The 16,504-nt window shown below is 38.5% G+C and overlaps 2 protein-coding genes across 2 annotated transcripts; one reads left to right on the top strand and one right to left on the bottom strand.

The window, feature by feature from the left end:
- Nucleotides 1-6,100: 6,100 nt before the first annotated feature.
- Nucleotides 6,101-8,708, top strand: il12bb (interleukin 12B, b). Its single transcript, XM_042094051.1, has 9 exons — nt 6,101-6,185; nt 6,273-6,354; nt 6,684-6,944; nt 7,065-7,170; nt 7,357-7,538; nt 7,671-7,831; nt 8,071-8,194; nt 8,380-8,439; nt 8,560-8,708. The coding sequence occupies exons 1-8, from the start codon at nt 6,162-6,164 to the stop codon at nt 8,403-8,405; spliced, it is 966 nt and encodes a 321-aa protein (XP_041949985.1). The 5' UTR covers nt 6,101-6,161; the 3' UTR covers nt 8,406-8,439; nt 8,560-8,708.
- A 99-nt stretch (nt 8,709-8,807) lies between these two features.
- Nucleotides 8,808-16,497, bottom strand: ublcp1 (ubiquitin-like domain containing CTD phosphatase 1). Its single transcript, XM_042094053.1, has 11 exons — nt 16,224-16,497; nt 15,439-15,613; nt 13,873-13,964; nt 13,587-13,672; nt 13,063-13,178; nt 12,772-12,870; nt 12,624-12,661; nt 12,101-12,199; nt 11,885-12,001; nt 11,595-11,722; nt 8,808-11,358 (listed from the first exon to the last, which is right to left on the bottom strand). The coding sequence occupies exons 2-11, from the start codon at nt 15,590-15,592 to the stop codon at nt 11,337-11,339; spliced, it is 951 nt and encodes a 316-aa protein (XP_041949987.1). The 5' UTR covers nt 15,593-15,613; nt 16,224-16,497; the 3' UTR covers nt 8,808-11,336.
- Nucleotides 16,498-16,504: the final 7 nt, after the last annotated feature.

Here is a 16,504-nt window from a genome sequence, read left to right as displayed (position 1 = left end):
CTCTATATGTATGTCCACCCTCCATCACCCTCCCTGTCCTTGCTCATGAGGGGAGCGTCATGACGCCTCAGCTCGAGTTAATGATCGAGGCTCGAAGATGTCACCTTTTCAACACGAGGAATCGAAGGGAACACTGTGTTTTGCTTCACTGTACCTGGGAATATCAGCATTATCACAACTAAGTATCTAGAGTAGATGTGTGGGTGTGTAAGTGTGAGTGAGTATGTGCATGTATGTGCAAGTGTGCGTGTGTGTGTGTGTGTATGTGTGTGTGTGTGCAAGTGTTAGGAGTGGCCTGCATCTGTGTGTTCACATTCCTCTCCGCGTGTACACGGCTGCCTGTTCGTGCGTGTTGTTTTGTGTAAGTGAGCATGTGTGTGTGCGCTTCAGTGTGCGGGGAAGAGGAGAGAAGAAGAAGAACAACAACAACAAAAAGAGACTTTTCACGAGTGGAAGAAGAAATGTGCTTTGCACAAAGACGTTTTGACATCATGTCAGGGCTGCAATGATCACTGGGAATGCGCACAAGGAAGAGAACTCAACCTGATGCTGGTCCGTCTGAGGTCATAGCTGAACATGTGGGGGAACCATAGCCAGAGTCTACAAAGGCTGCCCTGGTAACAACCATCTCTTCTGAATGTAGCTGATCACAAGGAATGAAGACATTCTAATACCCTAACGCTCTTTGTATGTGTGTTTTTAAGTAGCATCAAGACAATGTCCTGATGGAAAATGAAAATGAATTTCAGAAACAATTGCATATTTTAATGAAATAGAATGCATTTTTAATTAAAGCAATGAACTTTTTACTCAAATGCTTTTAATTAAGTGTCTTGCTTTTGTCAAGATGTTATTTTCCCATTCAGTCACATACTTTAACTCAAGGTCATGCTGTGGTTTTCATCTATTGTCATAGCTCATGGAACACTAGTACACTGATAGTGCGGCACCTCACAGAAACTTTTTGAAACAAAACAAAAAAAAAATCCAGTTCAGAAGTCAACAATGACAGAAGCAGACAGGCCATTTATGTTTTGTATTTTTTTTATTTTGGTTAAGGTGGCGAGAATGCTTCAGCGGCTAAAAGCCAAGTGTTGTCCTTTCGACTTCCTCTTCCACAGAGAACAGGAACACTGTTGAGATTTTCCTCCATCCTTAAACTGTGAGGCCCTTTGCACAGCCACAAGGTCACATTTTCTCTAATTTGTATGCTATATTTCACAGTCTGTTGGTTAAGGAATATTTGCATATTTAGGATCACAACAGATAAGATTGGGAGACAAAATAAAGATTCCGTTATCCAAAATACACTACTACATACGCTCTAGTACTACGACTACCTGAGCCTGGTTGCTCCTTAGTCAGCGCTGCAGAGCCTAGATGACAAGCTAGCAGGTCTCCATCACAACCAAGTAGGGTGCAAGATGTGTGAGACAAAATGTGGGGTTGGTACAATTAGAATGGGGGGTATGTTCTTCTGCCCCCCAAAATTATTTTGACGACACAATTACCTTAAATTGTATATATTTATAGCCTTAACTTGATCTGTTTTTATATGGTAAATACTATACTGCTCAAAAGAATTAAGGGAACACTTCAATCATACACTGGATCGGTACTCTGACACTGTTTGGTTCTGAGCACAAGTAAAACTTTTGAGGCTAGTGTTTTATTTTGCAAGAACTGTCAGACATTCTGTGAATGTAGTTTGAGAATAGAGAAAAACGTGGAAGGTTTCAAAAAATGTGTTTGAAATTGTGGAAAACTAAGTGTTCCCTTAATTTTTTTGAGCAGTGTATATAATTAATATATATGTATGTGTGTGTGTGTATATATATATATATATATATATAATAATAATTTTCATATCCGGATATTTAAAAATCTGGATGGGCACGTGTCTTTCCAGCCTCGGTGGCACTGGGCACAATGTCACTGAATGTGGCAGTAAGAGATTTAGTTAGAGAAAGTTGTGTGACTCATATTCCTGTGGCTATATGATATATCACCCAGCTAGTTTGTGGTTTCCTGAAAGGGGAACTATTTTCATACCATCATTTAACAATTCATGTTTGACATTCTCATTTCTCTTAAAATACAATATCTTATGGTCATACTGTTGATTTAAGGGGGGGGGAGGGGGATTTCTTCTGTATAGAAAACTGAAACCCTCCAGTGAAATGAACAATGAGTGATGAAGGTCACAGTTAAATCAGTTGACCAGTGCAGTCATCAGTTTACACCACAAATAAGAGATAAGATAAGAATTTGGGATGATTACTTTTTTGAAGTCATGGCTGAGATAAGTAAGCTCATGTTATGGATCATTGATTTTTGCATTCAGGGGAATCAATATGCCAATCAAAACGCCTTCTCTTGGGAACAATAGCCTACTGTATTAACCCAGGAATAGCCTTTGCTCTGTTCATTACTTCAGGCTGAGTAATATCAGATTTCATTGAAAATCCTGTTCTATTTGCCAAATATGTTTTTTTCCTCAAGCCTGGGCACCTACAATTGAGTTTAAGGTTTAAGTTCAAGGAATAAAAAATCATCTTTTGGACATCTTTGGCCTTAATTAAAAAAATGACACCATGTTCTTTGTGAATGAATAATGTATCATAAATAAATAAATGTTCTTAAAATACAGGGGCTCATAAGTATACATACTATGTTAAATGCTCATAGAGACAGGCAGATTTTTATTTTTAAAGGTCAGTTATTTCATGGATATTATTTTTAAAGGTCAGTTATTTCATTTTAACTACAAAGGCCAAGAAAGTTCTCTTGGCCTTTGGAGTTAAAATAGCCCTATATCATATACACATCACATATACACATCACATACCCTTCACCATATCTCACGATTGGCATGGGGTAGGCCTACTTTCCATAAGATCATCTCTCAATGCAAATCAAATCTGTACTAGGCTAACTGAAATAAAACCATGTCAAAAGATGTTTTATTCCTATTTTTAGTCAACTTCAGCATGTGTATGCTAAGGGTAAACATCTGGTTTCAACTGTATAGCTTCGAAGTTCCCTTTCACTAAAAATACGGTCCCTACTGATTTCAGTCCTCTCTAGCAGGAAAACACCAATCAAGTGTTGCCCTTTCAGTTAATTACATCAGCTATTAATAAGTGGACTAGTAATGTGCTGTCTTTATGGTAACACAAGTTAAACTGAAGATACTATATTTGTACTTGACATTTGAATGTATTTATATGTATCTCTTCCAAAAAGGGCTGAAATATATTGATACTGATTTCAATTAACAAACAAAAGTATACATTCTTTAAAGCGTTATTATTATCAGTAATTGGAAAATGTATCTTTATTAAGTCACGCAATGATATCAGCACTGAAGATAACAGTGTCAACAGTGGCAACCTATGCCAGGGAGGTGTCATTACGATATTCATTTAAAAATATGCATGCGCCTGTACCATGAGCGGGTCTGAGCACCCACGGGGACCCAGGTTCCAGTCTGACCTGTGGTCATGTCCCGATCCCACCCCATCTCTCTCACTCCCACTCGCTTCCTGTCTGTCTTCACTGTCCTGTCCAAATAAAGGCAAAAAGCCCAATATATATATATTATTGAGATGTCATTCAAATGTTGGCTTATTTTACCTGATCTGCACCTTGCTATTTGAATTCCATGATCCTGCTCACGCCCCTCTCGACTATGGTGGTGCCCTGATGAGTCTGTTGTGTTGACCATCCACTAACGCCAAGAGGTCACATTTAAGACTCTTTTCCTCAGTGATCCCTCATTGGTGGAATGAGTTCATTTGCAGTGTTCTTGTGATAGTTTTGGGACTTTCAAGAAATGTTTAAAGACTTATTTGTTCATGTTGCACTTCATTATCTTACATTAAATCAGAAACGTGTCATTGTTAAAACTTTAATACCTCTTTGGCTAAGGTAGACCGAGAACTGGACATTATTTGCAGCGGGTCAGGATAAGTGTGTAGGGACTGTCAAAGTAGCTGCTATAGTCTGTTCTTTTAGTCTAAAATCACTTTGTGGTTTGCGTTTCAACAATGTTTGGTCCCTGACTTATTGATGAAGGGGAATGTGTGGCTGTCTGTTGTGCTGCTTCTCCTAGTGTCTGAGAATAAAATGTGTGACAAAATGATAAAAAAAAAGCTCACGATTTTGATTAAAACAAGTGCAGAATTTCATAAAATGAGCACATGATTAAGTAAAACCAGCTCACGATTTACAAAACAAGCACATACAAAATCTCATTTAGACATGAGCTCTGGACAACCAGACTTCATAGCTTTCGGTAACACTTTATTTTAATGTGTCGCTGTTACAGTGTACTTACCTAATTAGGTACAGTGGTACAACCTGTGTAACAACATGTACGATCAGGTACTATCATTGTACTTGCATAATGTATTTGTGGGTACCTACATATAGTTGTTACATTGTAATACTGAGTGCTTTTACAAAACTTTGCCAATTTGCCTAAATTTTCATCAGAGGCAAAGAGCTGACCTGAGACCTGCTGGATGGGGTAAATCGGGTCATGATCGATTTGATATACAAAGCATGCTTAGCTCCAGTCAAGGCCTCATTGTCTTCAGTGTACATGTAACAGCTGTGCTGCTACAACCTTGTTACTCTTTGATACAGTGGAATAAACTGGAACAGGTCTTGTCTTGGAACAGGTCTACTAATTCACATGTACTGTGTGGTGTAACAGCAGACACGTTTCAACACATCAATGACAGGATGCATAACATCATTGACAGGATGTATATATGTAGATGTAAGTACTTAACTGGTACACTTTATTTTAATGGGTTTATTCCACTGTACCAAAAGAGTAATACATGTGTACCAACACAGTTGATACATGTACTACAGTATGTAGGGTAATGGCAGACATGTTCCAAGACACCAATGACACAACATACATGTAATACTGTATGTAATTGTAAGTACTTAACTGGTACACTTCATTTTAATGGGTTTATGCCACTGTATCAAAGAGCAATACGTGTGTACCAACACAGTTGATATATGTACTATACATATATCAACTGTAGTGAATTAGTAGACCTGTTCCAAGACATCGAAGACATAACATACATGTCATATGTACATGTAAGTAATTAACTGGTACACTTAATAGGTTTATTCCATTGTATCAAAGAGTAACAAGGTTGTAGCAGCACAGCTGTTACATGTACACTGAAGACAATGAGGCCTTGACTGGAGCTAAGAATGCTTTGTATATCAAATCTATCATAACCAGATTTACCCCATCCAGCAGGTCTCAGGTCAGCTCTTTGCCTCTGATGAAAATTTAGGCAAATTGGCAAAGTTTTGTAAAAGCACTCAGTATTACAATGTAACAACTATATGTAGGTACCCACAAATACATAATGCAAGTACAATGATAGTACCTGATAGTACATGTTGTTACACAGGTTGTACCACTGTACCTAATTAGGTAGGTACACTGTAACAGCGACACATTAAAATAAAGTGTTACCTAGCTTTCTCCTTGACTTCCTTTTACATCTATTCTCAATCACATTGACAGGTCATGGGTAGGATAATGATTTGCTGTTCCAGTTCCACTTTTGATGGCAAAAGTTTTCAGAAAATGTCAATATAATGTGATACCATGCCTTCATAATATGATGACCAAGTTCAAGTCCTTTTGTTTATGTTTCAGTTCACTGTGGAAGCATTTAGGAATTAGTGAGAATTAGTGTGATGAAACGGTTACATTTCCTCTCAACCAGATCCTCATGTTAAAGGTTGTAATGTAACACGTGTTGGACGTTTACCTAAACTATTTATGATCACATTGAGGTAGCAAGTTTATGCATGGTGGTTTGGTTTTATATGATATGGTAACTACTATCGGGCCAAAATAAAGCCAAAGTGGGGACTTCCCCATTTCATTGAGCTGTAGGAGAGTCCACAAAAATAAAATGTTTTCTTAAACGTCACCTGCCATGGCCAGAAAGTCCACCTGGAGAGTGTTTCTTGCCACAACCCTCTGGGTTTGAGTAATAGCCACAGTTGTTTACAGAACAATAGAAGTTCCTTCTTTTACTGCTGGGATTTTCACACTCACATGTATAAAGCCTGCTTCTCCCTCCTCATGACAGAACAGTTGGACAAGCTGCATGAGCTTTTACAAGCATATCAAGGTAGGACAAGATACAAACAGTCTGTTTCTCTTAACAAAGTTTGGCTTTTTTATCTAACATTCTACTCTGTTGGTATTGTCTACCCAGATGAAGTTCATATCTGTTATCATCCTTTTCCTGACTTACTATAAGAATTGTGAACCCACTGCAACATATCTGCCACCAAATGGTGACTATACTTTACTTACGTTTTCCCTTTTCCAGTAATTTGCTATATTTGCTTCATGTATATTGGGATTTTTAAAACATTTACATAGCAGTAATGGAATGATCAAAGAATGATTATATCTTTTGTGGGTTTTTGATGCTGATTTACATTTAAATTAATAGAGTGACCAAAGAATGATATCATTTGTGACTATGATTCCCAATAACTTCAGTTTTTGAACATTTAAATTGTAATAATGGACCATAGAATGTATATATATTTTGTGAATTTGATTCTCACGTCATCCAACTGCTGAAACCTAAATCTATTCTACCATACGCTGTTCACAGTGCTTCTTCTGCCAGTCACAGAAAATATGTCTGTGAATATCAACCTGATCTGTGGAGATCACAATGATGGTGATATCAGCTGGAAACTTAATGGGAATCCACTGAAAGAACATGGGAACCAAATCCAGATTACCGTGAAGTACTTCAAAGGAGGAAATTACAGCTGCCACAATAAGGCTGGGGACATCCTCAACCACACGCTAGTGCTTCAGGAGGGAGTAGGATACCGAAAGAGTATTCTGGTGGAAAATAACAGTTCAGGTAATGAGAGATGTAGAGGGAAGGGGGTGGGGGGCAGCTGGGTCATCTTTTTTAAAATAAATAAATGGACATAATTTATTGACATTAGTTGTTTTATATTTGTTTACATTTCCTTTCTAGAATATATTTCATGTACAGCAAAAAACTTTGATGGGAAGTTTCAGTGCTCTTGGACCTTTGATAAAGAACGACAATATGCCGAATTATTTCACTTCGCTATTGCTCGGTAAGGTTCAACCCATTCAAACATTATGTAAAACAGACTATCTCTATCGAATGCTGTAGTATTGTTGTTAGGTTATATGTAGTGTAATCAAATTACGTGAGTTTGTGAGTTACATTCTACACACAAAACTAGTGTTAAAATCGACTTTTAGAGAGTTAACTGAACACTGTTGATGTTACTCTGCAGTGTTTCGGGAGACTCTGGAAATATTACATGCTCTTTGGGTGCGAATGGCAACACCCTGAGCTGTGAGGATGGAAAACACTGTCCATTTACTGAGGAGCCATGCAAGATCGACCTCTTCTTCTACTTCAGAAGCGAGTTCCGCTGTGAACAATACCAGCGCCACTTCTTCATCTCTGACATAGGTACGTCAAGTGTCCAAACCCTACTGCTCTACTCTATGTGTGTGTGTGTGTGTTTTAAATATCATTATCTTATTATTATTTTTGTTTAGAAGTAGGCCAGTAGATTTAAGGTGATTCCTCTTATTCCAACAGTGAAGCCAGATAAAATGATTATCAAAAAAGTGGGAGATCATACATTTGAGTGGGATTGCCCAGAAACATGGAGCAACCCAAAATCTTACTTTCAACTCCTCTATCAAGTGAAGGCGATTGACCCGAAAGATCCTTGTGAGAAAGACGGTCACAAAAACAAGGTGAGAGATATTACTAGATTGTCCAAAAATAAAATCTCCTTTCATATTAGTCAAGCAAATTCATCAGCCAAAAATAATGTAAAATATGACACAATCAACTTATTTTTCAGTTATGAGCTGGATTTGCTCCAAAACTGTGGAGTCCACTGTTTTCCCAGATTTGGTAGTGAATGAAACAGCTATTTATTGTGTTCATGGCAAACAACCCTAATAAACTTTTGTTTTTGTTCATAATCTAGATCACCACATCTAATGACAAGAAATTTACAGTGAAGAAGAGAATGCAGGATAAGAATTACAGACTCTGTGTCCGAGCCAAAGAAGAGGCATCTAACTCCAATTGGAGTGACTGGAGCTCCTATCGTGAGTCACATCCGCAATAACACAGCAATACAAATCCTTCGGTGTCATGGACACACAACACTGCTATCTGTCTATACCAATGTACATCGATAATATCGTGCATCTCTATGCTGAGTGGAGATTGCATTTAGATTTAGTCATTTATGCTACATCTCTATCAACCATTGTATTTTTTTGTGCCACAGTCCACAAGCAGACTCCTGACAACTGATCTCCTCTGTGACTAAAATCTAGAAATAATATTTGTGAGTATATCAACATACTACTATCAACTATAAGCTTTACCATAATGTCATGACACTGGACTGGCTTAGGCTAACTGTATCGTAGACCATTTACATTCTAATTATGCTTTCCTTTCCCAGGAGGGAGAAGATGAAGATGATCACACTACTTTCTCCCAACACTGCAAGTCTTTTTGTTTTGCAAATATTAATTTGTATTAACTTATTTATTTATTTGTATATCTAAATATTGCCGTGTTATTTTATCAATAAAGTGTTGCTATAGCAATCATTTCATCTCCAGTTTCAGTAGTTTCAGATTCAGGATGAATTATTCTTAACTGAAATACAGAACCAAATTGTGTAATAAACCATGTCACACTGGTATATACTATAAAAAGTTTGACTTGTTTATTTACATTGAGGATATGTAATGCTTACACATTCATACATATTTCAAACATAACCATAATCATGTGACAAACATAAACATGTGATGATCCCAGATTAATCTGAGGTACGACCCTTTTGCAGCAGGGACATCTGCTTTTTTACACAGGTCTCATGTTGTATACAGGGAAGCAGGGACATCTGTATTTTTACACAGGTCTCATGTTGTATATATTAGCTGTAAGAGAGTCAAGAATGCCACGTGTTTCTGAATGTGGCAAGTCACACTTAGGATGAGGTTGACACTTAAGTGTATGCAGCAATGCACATTGTACATACAAAGTGTGTTTTGAAAAGTGTTTAGATATGATGTTGCTCTTCTCTTTTTCTTTTGCTCTTTTCTGAGTTCTTGAATGTTAAGAATGTTCACAGATATAGGAAACCTAACTGGAGTGAGCTGAAATTTCCACTACCACTTACAAAATAAACAATGCTTTCAAGTGAACACAGCTCAATTTGTGAAAGGCCAAACCTCAATATCTGAGTACCTCAGCTTTTAGTATCAACAAATGTAGATAAAAAATAAAGAATGTACCGCAGGGGATATATAAATCACTATCACATATGCAATAGCAAACCTTTTGTGACCCAAGAAGCCCAGACAGTTTGACACTGCTTCAGGTTTGTTAGAAATACAATTATCCAAATGAATCAGTTATCCAATTATCCAAATGAATCAGTTATCCAATTATCCAAAAAGAGGTGTAAGTATGGACATGCAGTATCTATTACCCACAATCCCACAGTCAATCTGCTTTTTCAGAAGTTTTTTTGGGATATTACCACAAAGATATTGTGATTGGTATTGCATATCAAGTCTATCAAAGACATGATCTATGCAAATGTCATAGGGAAATGTCACCACTGTATGTCTCAAAGGTATCTGAATAGAAACTGCTTAAGGACTTATGAGGCAAAATAGAACCCCAACATCTTGTTTAGTAACATAATGCATCCTCATATAGCTTATGCATAGCAGAGCCATGGGCCTTGATGCGACCCTAACGGCATAATGTAAACCAAACAGCAAAACTCATCATACCTTTAAATCTCATGTGCTTTAGGAGTCACCTAATCACAATGATCAGATGGGCTTGAGCAGGGAAGCTGCCATTGTGGAAACCCCAAAAGGCATTCCGCTAATATTTAAAGAGAAAAATGGGGATGAATCGCAGCACTTAATGAGTTACTTGTTCTCTCACTTTCAGGTGGGAAAAAAAACAGGATGTGTGCCAGACATCAATTAAATATTAGCTCAATATCAAATGAAGAAAGACTAAGAGGTCCTTTCTCCAACAAATGAATATACCATCTTCAAACATCATTTTGCTAATTTTAAGGAAATTTTGTTTCTGAAGATCCTAAACAGTTAATTACCAAAGTTTTTAAAACTTCGCATTTTTGCTTTTAGCATAAATGTTTTGAATGGTCATCCCTGGCATGACTTACCATGCCCAAGGTGAGTTGGCCTTGGAATGATTCACTGCTGTGAATTTTCAGAAACTCTCCACCAATGCAACTGGACCAGTGAGCTTCAGCCCAAATAAATTCAGCAAGGACTGCTTGCATACAAGTCCCTAATGCTGTTAACACTGTTGCAAAATCTAGGCATCAATTACAATACAAACACAATGTGCCATTGGGTGCCCTGCCCTTTGTCCTGTACTATGGGCCCATTCACACCGTCTTAGTACAGAAACACCCCACATACAGCCTTGCCCTATCAGAGGCAGTACCATTTAAACTGACCAAGGGCTTTGATGAAATGTATATAGTCATAGCCAACGCACGCAAAAATGAACGGCTGGCCTTACCAACTAGCATTACCAACAGTCATGGAAAGGTACAGGACCACGTAGAATAAGTGGAAGAAAATAAGTATCTTTTGCCCACTGTGTTTTGAAAATGCAACGAAAAGTACATGGGTACACTTTAATCCCATTGAGAAAAGGTGACATGAAAATTGTCTAAAGTATAATCTCCATGGAGGAAAGATAGTTCAGCAGATCCTTCAGCTAGACCATATTTTGGCTGTACCGATGCTGTGCCGCAATTCAGCCATCACTAGCTTCAATTCCAGCACAATCCCACACCATACATACTCCCTGTCTCCACTATAATACTGCAACCTGTGACAACCACACACAGGACGATAAAGAGCACACACACGCCAAGTGTGCACAACACAAAATGTCCATAAAGATGGAGGAAAATGAAGAAACGTATACAGAGAGATGAGAACGGAGCAACGTCATGCTTTTTGGGGTAGCAGTGTTATGCTAAGATGTAGCAGGCTGGGTGCTGAACAGTGCAGTGTTTTATAAGACTTATAAAGCTTACCTAAGCCACATAAAAGACCATGACGGAACAGAAGGAACAGAAGGGAAGAAACTAAAATGAGAGATCAATGGGCTGTATAACGAGGAGCTATTTGGTGAGGGCTTCAGTGTCTTTCCAGGAGGCTGTCTTCACTGTTTCTTTGAAAGATACCTGTAGAGAAAAAGACACATACTGATCATCAAAAGTTTGTCAGAAGCTAATTCAAAACCAGGAGTAAGTGTAGGAATGCTTGTTCTGTATGTAACGTTACTGTATTAAACCAGGAGTAGGTGTAGGAATGCTTGTTCTGTATGTAACGTTACTGTATTAAACCAGGAGTAGGTGTAGGAATGCTTGTTCTGTATGTACTGTATTATGAAGTGTTTTAGCGAGAAGGAACTGCTCACCTCTCCCAGTGTTTGTGATTGAGACCTGAGAAGTCTTCTAGCTTAGCAATCTCCCTCAGGTAATGTGACAATTTGTAGAGCTCCTTGTCTTTCTCGCGGTTTAAATGTGCCTTCATGAATGGACGAATCTAAGAATAAGCAAAAAGGGGAATCGAGACGTGACCTGAAGATTGAATGTGATAACACTACAGCAATAATCTAAATATTGGGTACCATTAAAACCAGTTTATTAATATATTAATGTAATTTGAAATAAATCAATTCCATTTTTCTATTTGTGGAACTTCTACCTTCAGTCCATTTTGTGGGTTCATGAGGAAGTTCCTGCCGATGTCATCAAACATGATAGTGTTCTTCTTACTGTAAAAGTCACTGTACTTCCCCCATATCACACCTAGAGGCTTTACCTAGGGAACAAACAATCAATAACACACTGATTTGACAGAGACAGAGACAGAATAACTAGACGGATTTGGTGGGCCGGCCAGAGGGACAGGTTTACAGACCTCAACCACGCCCCTCTTGGGAGTGTGTACAGTGATCATGGCTGCGCTGTCGAGCATGAAGGTGATCTTATAGTTGGGGTTGTCGATCACACCTAGCTCCTAGGTTGCCAAAATAAGAAGAGAGAAATTAAACAAGTACATCCTGAAAGACTGACCCCCACTGGACGAATATTGAACCTAACTAAGAAGAAAGTTCATAAAAGACAGCCAATAAGAACATTTTTTTGTTTGTGTTCATATTATATTGGCAAGACAATTCCTTGTCCATGAAGTCCACTGACCATTGTGTGTAATTTCTAGCTGCTGAATTTCCAATAGAAGTCATTTACAGCTGCTACTGTAAGCTAACTCATTTACAGACTACTGTTAGGAAACCAGCCAGCATGCTTTCACAACATGTACATCCTGGAAATATCTTTACTACATAGCACAGCCTTGTGGTCATAATCTGCAATGGATACCTTTTCAGAACACTCTGATACAGTTTCATTGGGAGGAAAATTCACAATTCAGATTAACTTACTTTCATCTTTGCATCAATCCATTTCATGCTTGTGGCCGCTAAACAGAAGATAAAACAAAACCCCCAGCAAATATCAGTCTGAATCAAAATCTCAGAAGTGTAACAGAACTTCACACATTTCTGGTAAAACTGGATAAGATGTACTCACACCAGATAACGATGTCATAGTCTTCGTATGCAGAGGTGAGGAAGTCATGGAGAAAAGGCCTCATGAGTTCTTGCCCAGTCTCTGCACAGGACTTGTGATCTACATGAGGCAGAACACGCGTATATACTTACTGCCACGAAGCCGAGCACTTCTAATTCGTTCCCATATCTAATGTCCTTACATAAAACAGATTCTCATAAGCTATTTCATAACTAAAACATCAGAAGGCTATTCGTCATCCAGTGACGTGAGTTATCTCTTTGGTAACTTGAGCCACATCAAAGGACTTACCAAACAAGGTGTAATCCACATCAAGTACCAGCAGACGCTTGCCTTCCCTCGGAGGGTTCAGCTCCTCCACTTTATAATCTTTTACCCTTCGAGCAATTTTGGCCAAGTTTTCCTCTCTACATTGAAGAGGAGTTGAAATGATATTATTTCAGGAGTCTCCCAAACATATACTAATATTTCAGTAAGATTTGTCTTTACTCAAATATTCATATTATATATATATTTTCCCCCAATTCCCCACAAATATCATATTGACCACCACCTTGGACATTACAATAAAAAATCAAGGCAAATTTTGATTTCACATAAACCACTCTGCAAAGTTATGCTCAAATGTTTTAACAGTCTGTTATGATACCAACATGTTCTCTACTTCAGTGACCTCCTCCTCAATATATTAAATGTTATGTTCAAATGTTTTAACAGTCTGCTATGATACCAACCTGTTCTCTACTTCAGTGACCTCCTCCTCAATATATTAAATGTTATGTTCAAATGTTTTAACAGTCTGCTATGATACCAACCTGTTCTCTACTTCAATGACCTCCTCCTCAATATCAAAATCGTTTACAACATCATCATTTTCTGGTGGAGGAGCCATGATGTCTTCCTTCATGATACAAAAATAGACACTTTAGATTGTTTACTGGCAAACACCGTACATAAGACCAGTAACTCAGACAAACAAGTATACAGACAGACAAATATAACCCTCACATGCTGATGATAATGTGTATTTGTTGAGCATCACAAAGATCTTTTTCTTGTTCTAACTGAAAATGTAGAGAATTTTTTTTCCAAACAACCTACCAGATTCTCCTCTCGACTGCCCATCATCATGATCTTTGTGTTAGGCTTCAGCTTCAGTGCTCCCAGCTTAACATCATCTTCAGCTGGTTTTCCTACAGTGCAGAGCACATCATATAAAATATAACTATTCAAATTCAACAGGTTCCTTCCTCATAAGTTACACATACATGAAGAATGAAACAAACAAACCCGTATTTATTGTTTTCTTGCAATGTACCCTAACTAGAACTAATACCTTAGTCTAAAACTATTTCTGTTTCTATGCTTCTGTGTTAATATTTGAGGATACTGTGCAACGTTTGCCTCAGTGTGTCTGTATGCTTCCTTTTAAAACATTCTTTGTTTTGTGTGCACTTTGTATGTTGTTGATTGATGTAGCTTATTATTGATAGATTATTGAAGTAAAAAAACTATTTGTGCCATTTTGAAAGTATTCTCACCTTGCAGCATTGCTTCATACATTTAAATACATTTATTAATTTAGCAGCTTAGTTAGGAATTACTACTGCATCTGTCAATACTATTACTAGAGGATAAGAGTGCAGACATTATAAGCACTAGTCAAAGTGTGGTAGGAGAGGAAAGTGGTAGAAGATGGAGGGGGAAGTGCCTGGTAAGTGCGCATCAGGTGTGTCAGGTTGTCAGAAGCGCTAGGAGAGAGGAGATATCCTTGGAAGAGTTGGGTCTTCAAGAGTTTTTCTAAGACAGAGAGGGACGCCTCTGCCCTGGTGGTACTTGGCAGGTCATATCACCATCGGGGGACCACAACTAAAAAGTCTGGATTGCCATGGATGTAGGGGCGGCAGTGCCAGACGTTCCTTGGAAGAGTGCAGCGGCCGAGAGGTAACATAAGACCTTATGAGAGCACTTAAGTAAGTGGCCCAGCAATCACTTTGTATGCAAGCATCAGTGACTTGAATTTGATGAGGGCGGCTAAGGGAAGCCAGTGGAGCTCAATGAACAGCGGGGTAACGTGCCCTCTTTGGTTGATTGTAACGGTTTTACTGCACAAGCTGGGATACCAGTAAAGAGGGCGTTGCAGTAGTCAAGGCATGAGATGACCATGGTCTGTACTAGGAGCTGAGTGGCGTGTTGGGATAGGTACGGTCTGACTGTCCTTATATTGAATAGTGTGAAGCGGCATGACCGGGCGACAGAGGCAACATGGTCAAAGAAGGTTAGCTGTTCATCAATCATGACACCTAAGTTTCTTGCCACCTTGGTACGTGCAAGAGAAAGGGTGTCAGTTTTGATGTTGAGATGTATGGTTTGTTTGGAAGGGAAGACCAGTAGTTCAGTCTTATAGAGGTTTAGTTGAAGGTGATGTTCTTTCATCCAAGTGAATATGTCAGAGAAACAATCTGAGATCTGCGCAGCAGACCGTGGCATCATCAGGTGGGAAAGAGATATAGTTGGGTATCATCTGTGTAGCAGTGATATGCTAAGCCTTGTGGGAGTTGGCATACACAGCACAGCTTCAAGCATGTCTAAACCTTGCACAATGCTGTTTTCAAACACATATGTTTCAAACATCTTACTTTTAACAAACAATGTCATTAGTCTTACCTTTAAGCTTTAACCCCAGAAGTTTTTGTCGTTCTGGTAGGACACCTGTCAAACTCTTGATGGACTGCTTGAGATCCAATACTGTGTCCTCTTCAGACAAGGTGTTGATGGAATACTCCTGTCCACCCCATTTAATGATTACGGACACAGACATGTTGAAGTAACCTCAGGATGTCTGTGGATATATAGTAGCACAGAGTGCATATTACCAAGGATAGGTCATGGATAGAGGATATATGTATCGCAATATACCGGCTATTCGGTGTGAATATATCATTATGTATATCATTATATATACCATATGCAAGGTTTTATTGTAACCATCAGCAATTGTACGTTTTAAGTGCTTGCTTATGCTCTTCAATAGTGCCGTGATAGCAGCAACAATAAGACGAACCATTCCAGCTAGCTCACGAGCTATAAATAACGTTGACTGTACAACTTCACTGTCTTACCTACGTTATACCGTTATTGCATTTTTTTTTATCTCAAGCTGTATCGAGCGGATGTCAATGAATATTGTCAACAATTAAACACTAGCACCATATGCATGATTCAGAGCAACTGGGGTTGTCATGATGCTCAATTTATGCTAGCTGTATTGCTAGCCAACTTATGACTAACGTTAGCTACAGTGGGTTACACGCTTGACTCTGGCAAGCCATCCTGCAATATAAAACGGGCAGGAATTACTGTTACATGGTGTCCTCCATGTTTAGCACATCTAACGCAAATGTCTGGTATGTAATTCATTGTGAATATGAATCATAATATGCATTACTTACAGAGAATGACACTCATTCGTTGATTAGTCAGCAGTTCTTCCTGTCTCCCAGTGATGCCTTGGTTTGTTTGTTACCATGCGCCTCCGCTTGCGACTTCCTGTGGCTGGGGATGAAAAGCCTGGAACACCTTTACCTTTTCATTTTAAATCTAGCTTATCGTTCTTCTAGTTTCTCTGATTCTGGATATCAAATGTATAACGTTATATTTTTATATACTTCGGTCATCGGTCAAGATCATGTGAACACGTGCTGTGACTGCATAACGTTACATGTGGATAACT

This window comes from Alosa sapidissima, chromosome 5, assembly GCF_018492685.1.
Source record: "Alosa sapidissima isolate fAloSap1 chromosome 5, fAloSap1.pri, whole genome shotgun sequence".
NCBI lineage: Eukaryota > Metazoa > Chordata > Actinopteri > Clupeiformes > Clupeidae > Alosa > Alosa sapidissima.
This window is presented reverse-complemented; position numbering and strand designations above follow the sequence as displayed.

Coding starts and splice junctions, on each gene's coding strand:
- il12bb (XM_042094051.1), top strand. CDS start 6,162: ATGAGCTTTTACAAGCATATCAAG. Junction 6,945..7,064: donor GGTGGAAAATAACAGTTCAG/GTAATGAGAGAT, acceptor TTTCCTTTCTAG/AATATATTTCATGTACAGCA. Junction 7,539..7,670: donor CTTCTTCATCTCTGACATAG/GTACGTCAAGTG, acceptor TTATTCCAACAG/TGAAGCCAGATAAAATGATT.
- ublcp1 (XM_042094053.1), bottom strand. CDS start 15,592: ATGTCTGTGTCCGTAATCATTAAATGGGGTGGACAGGAGTATTCCATC. Junction 13,179..13,586: donor GTCATTGAAGTAGAGAACAG/GTTGGTATCATA, acceptor TCTTCAATGTAG/AGAGGAAAACTTGGCCAAAA. Junction 11,723..11,884: donor ACCCACAAAATGGACTGAAG/GTAGAAGTTCCA, acceptor GCTTATTCTTAG/ATTCGTCCATTCATGAAGGC.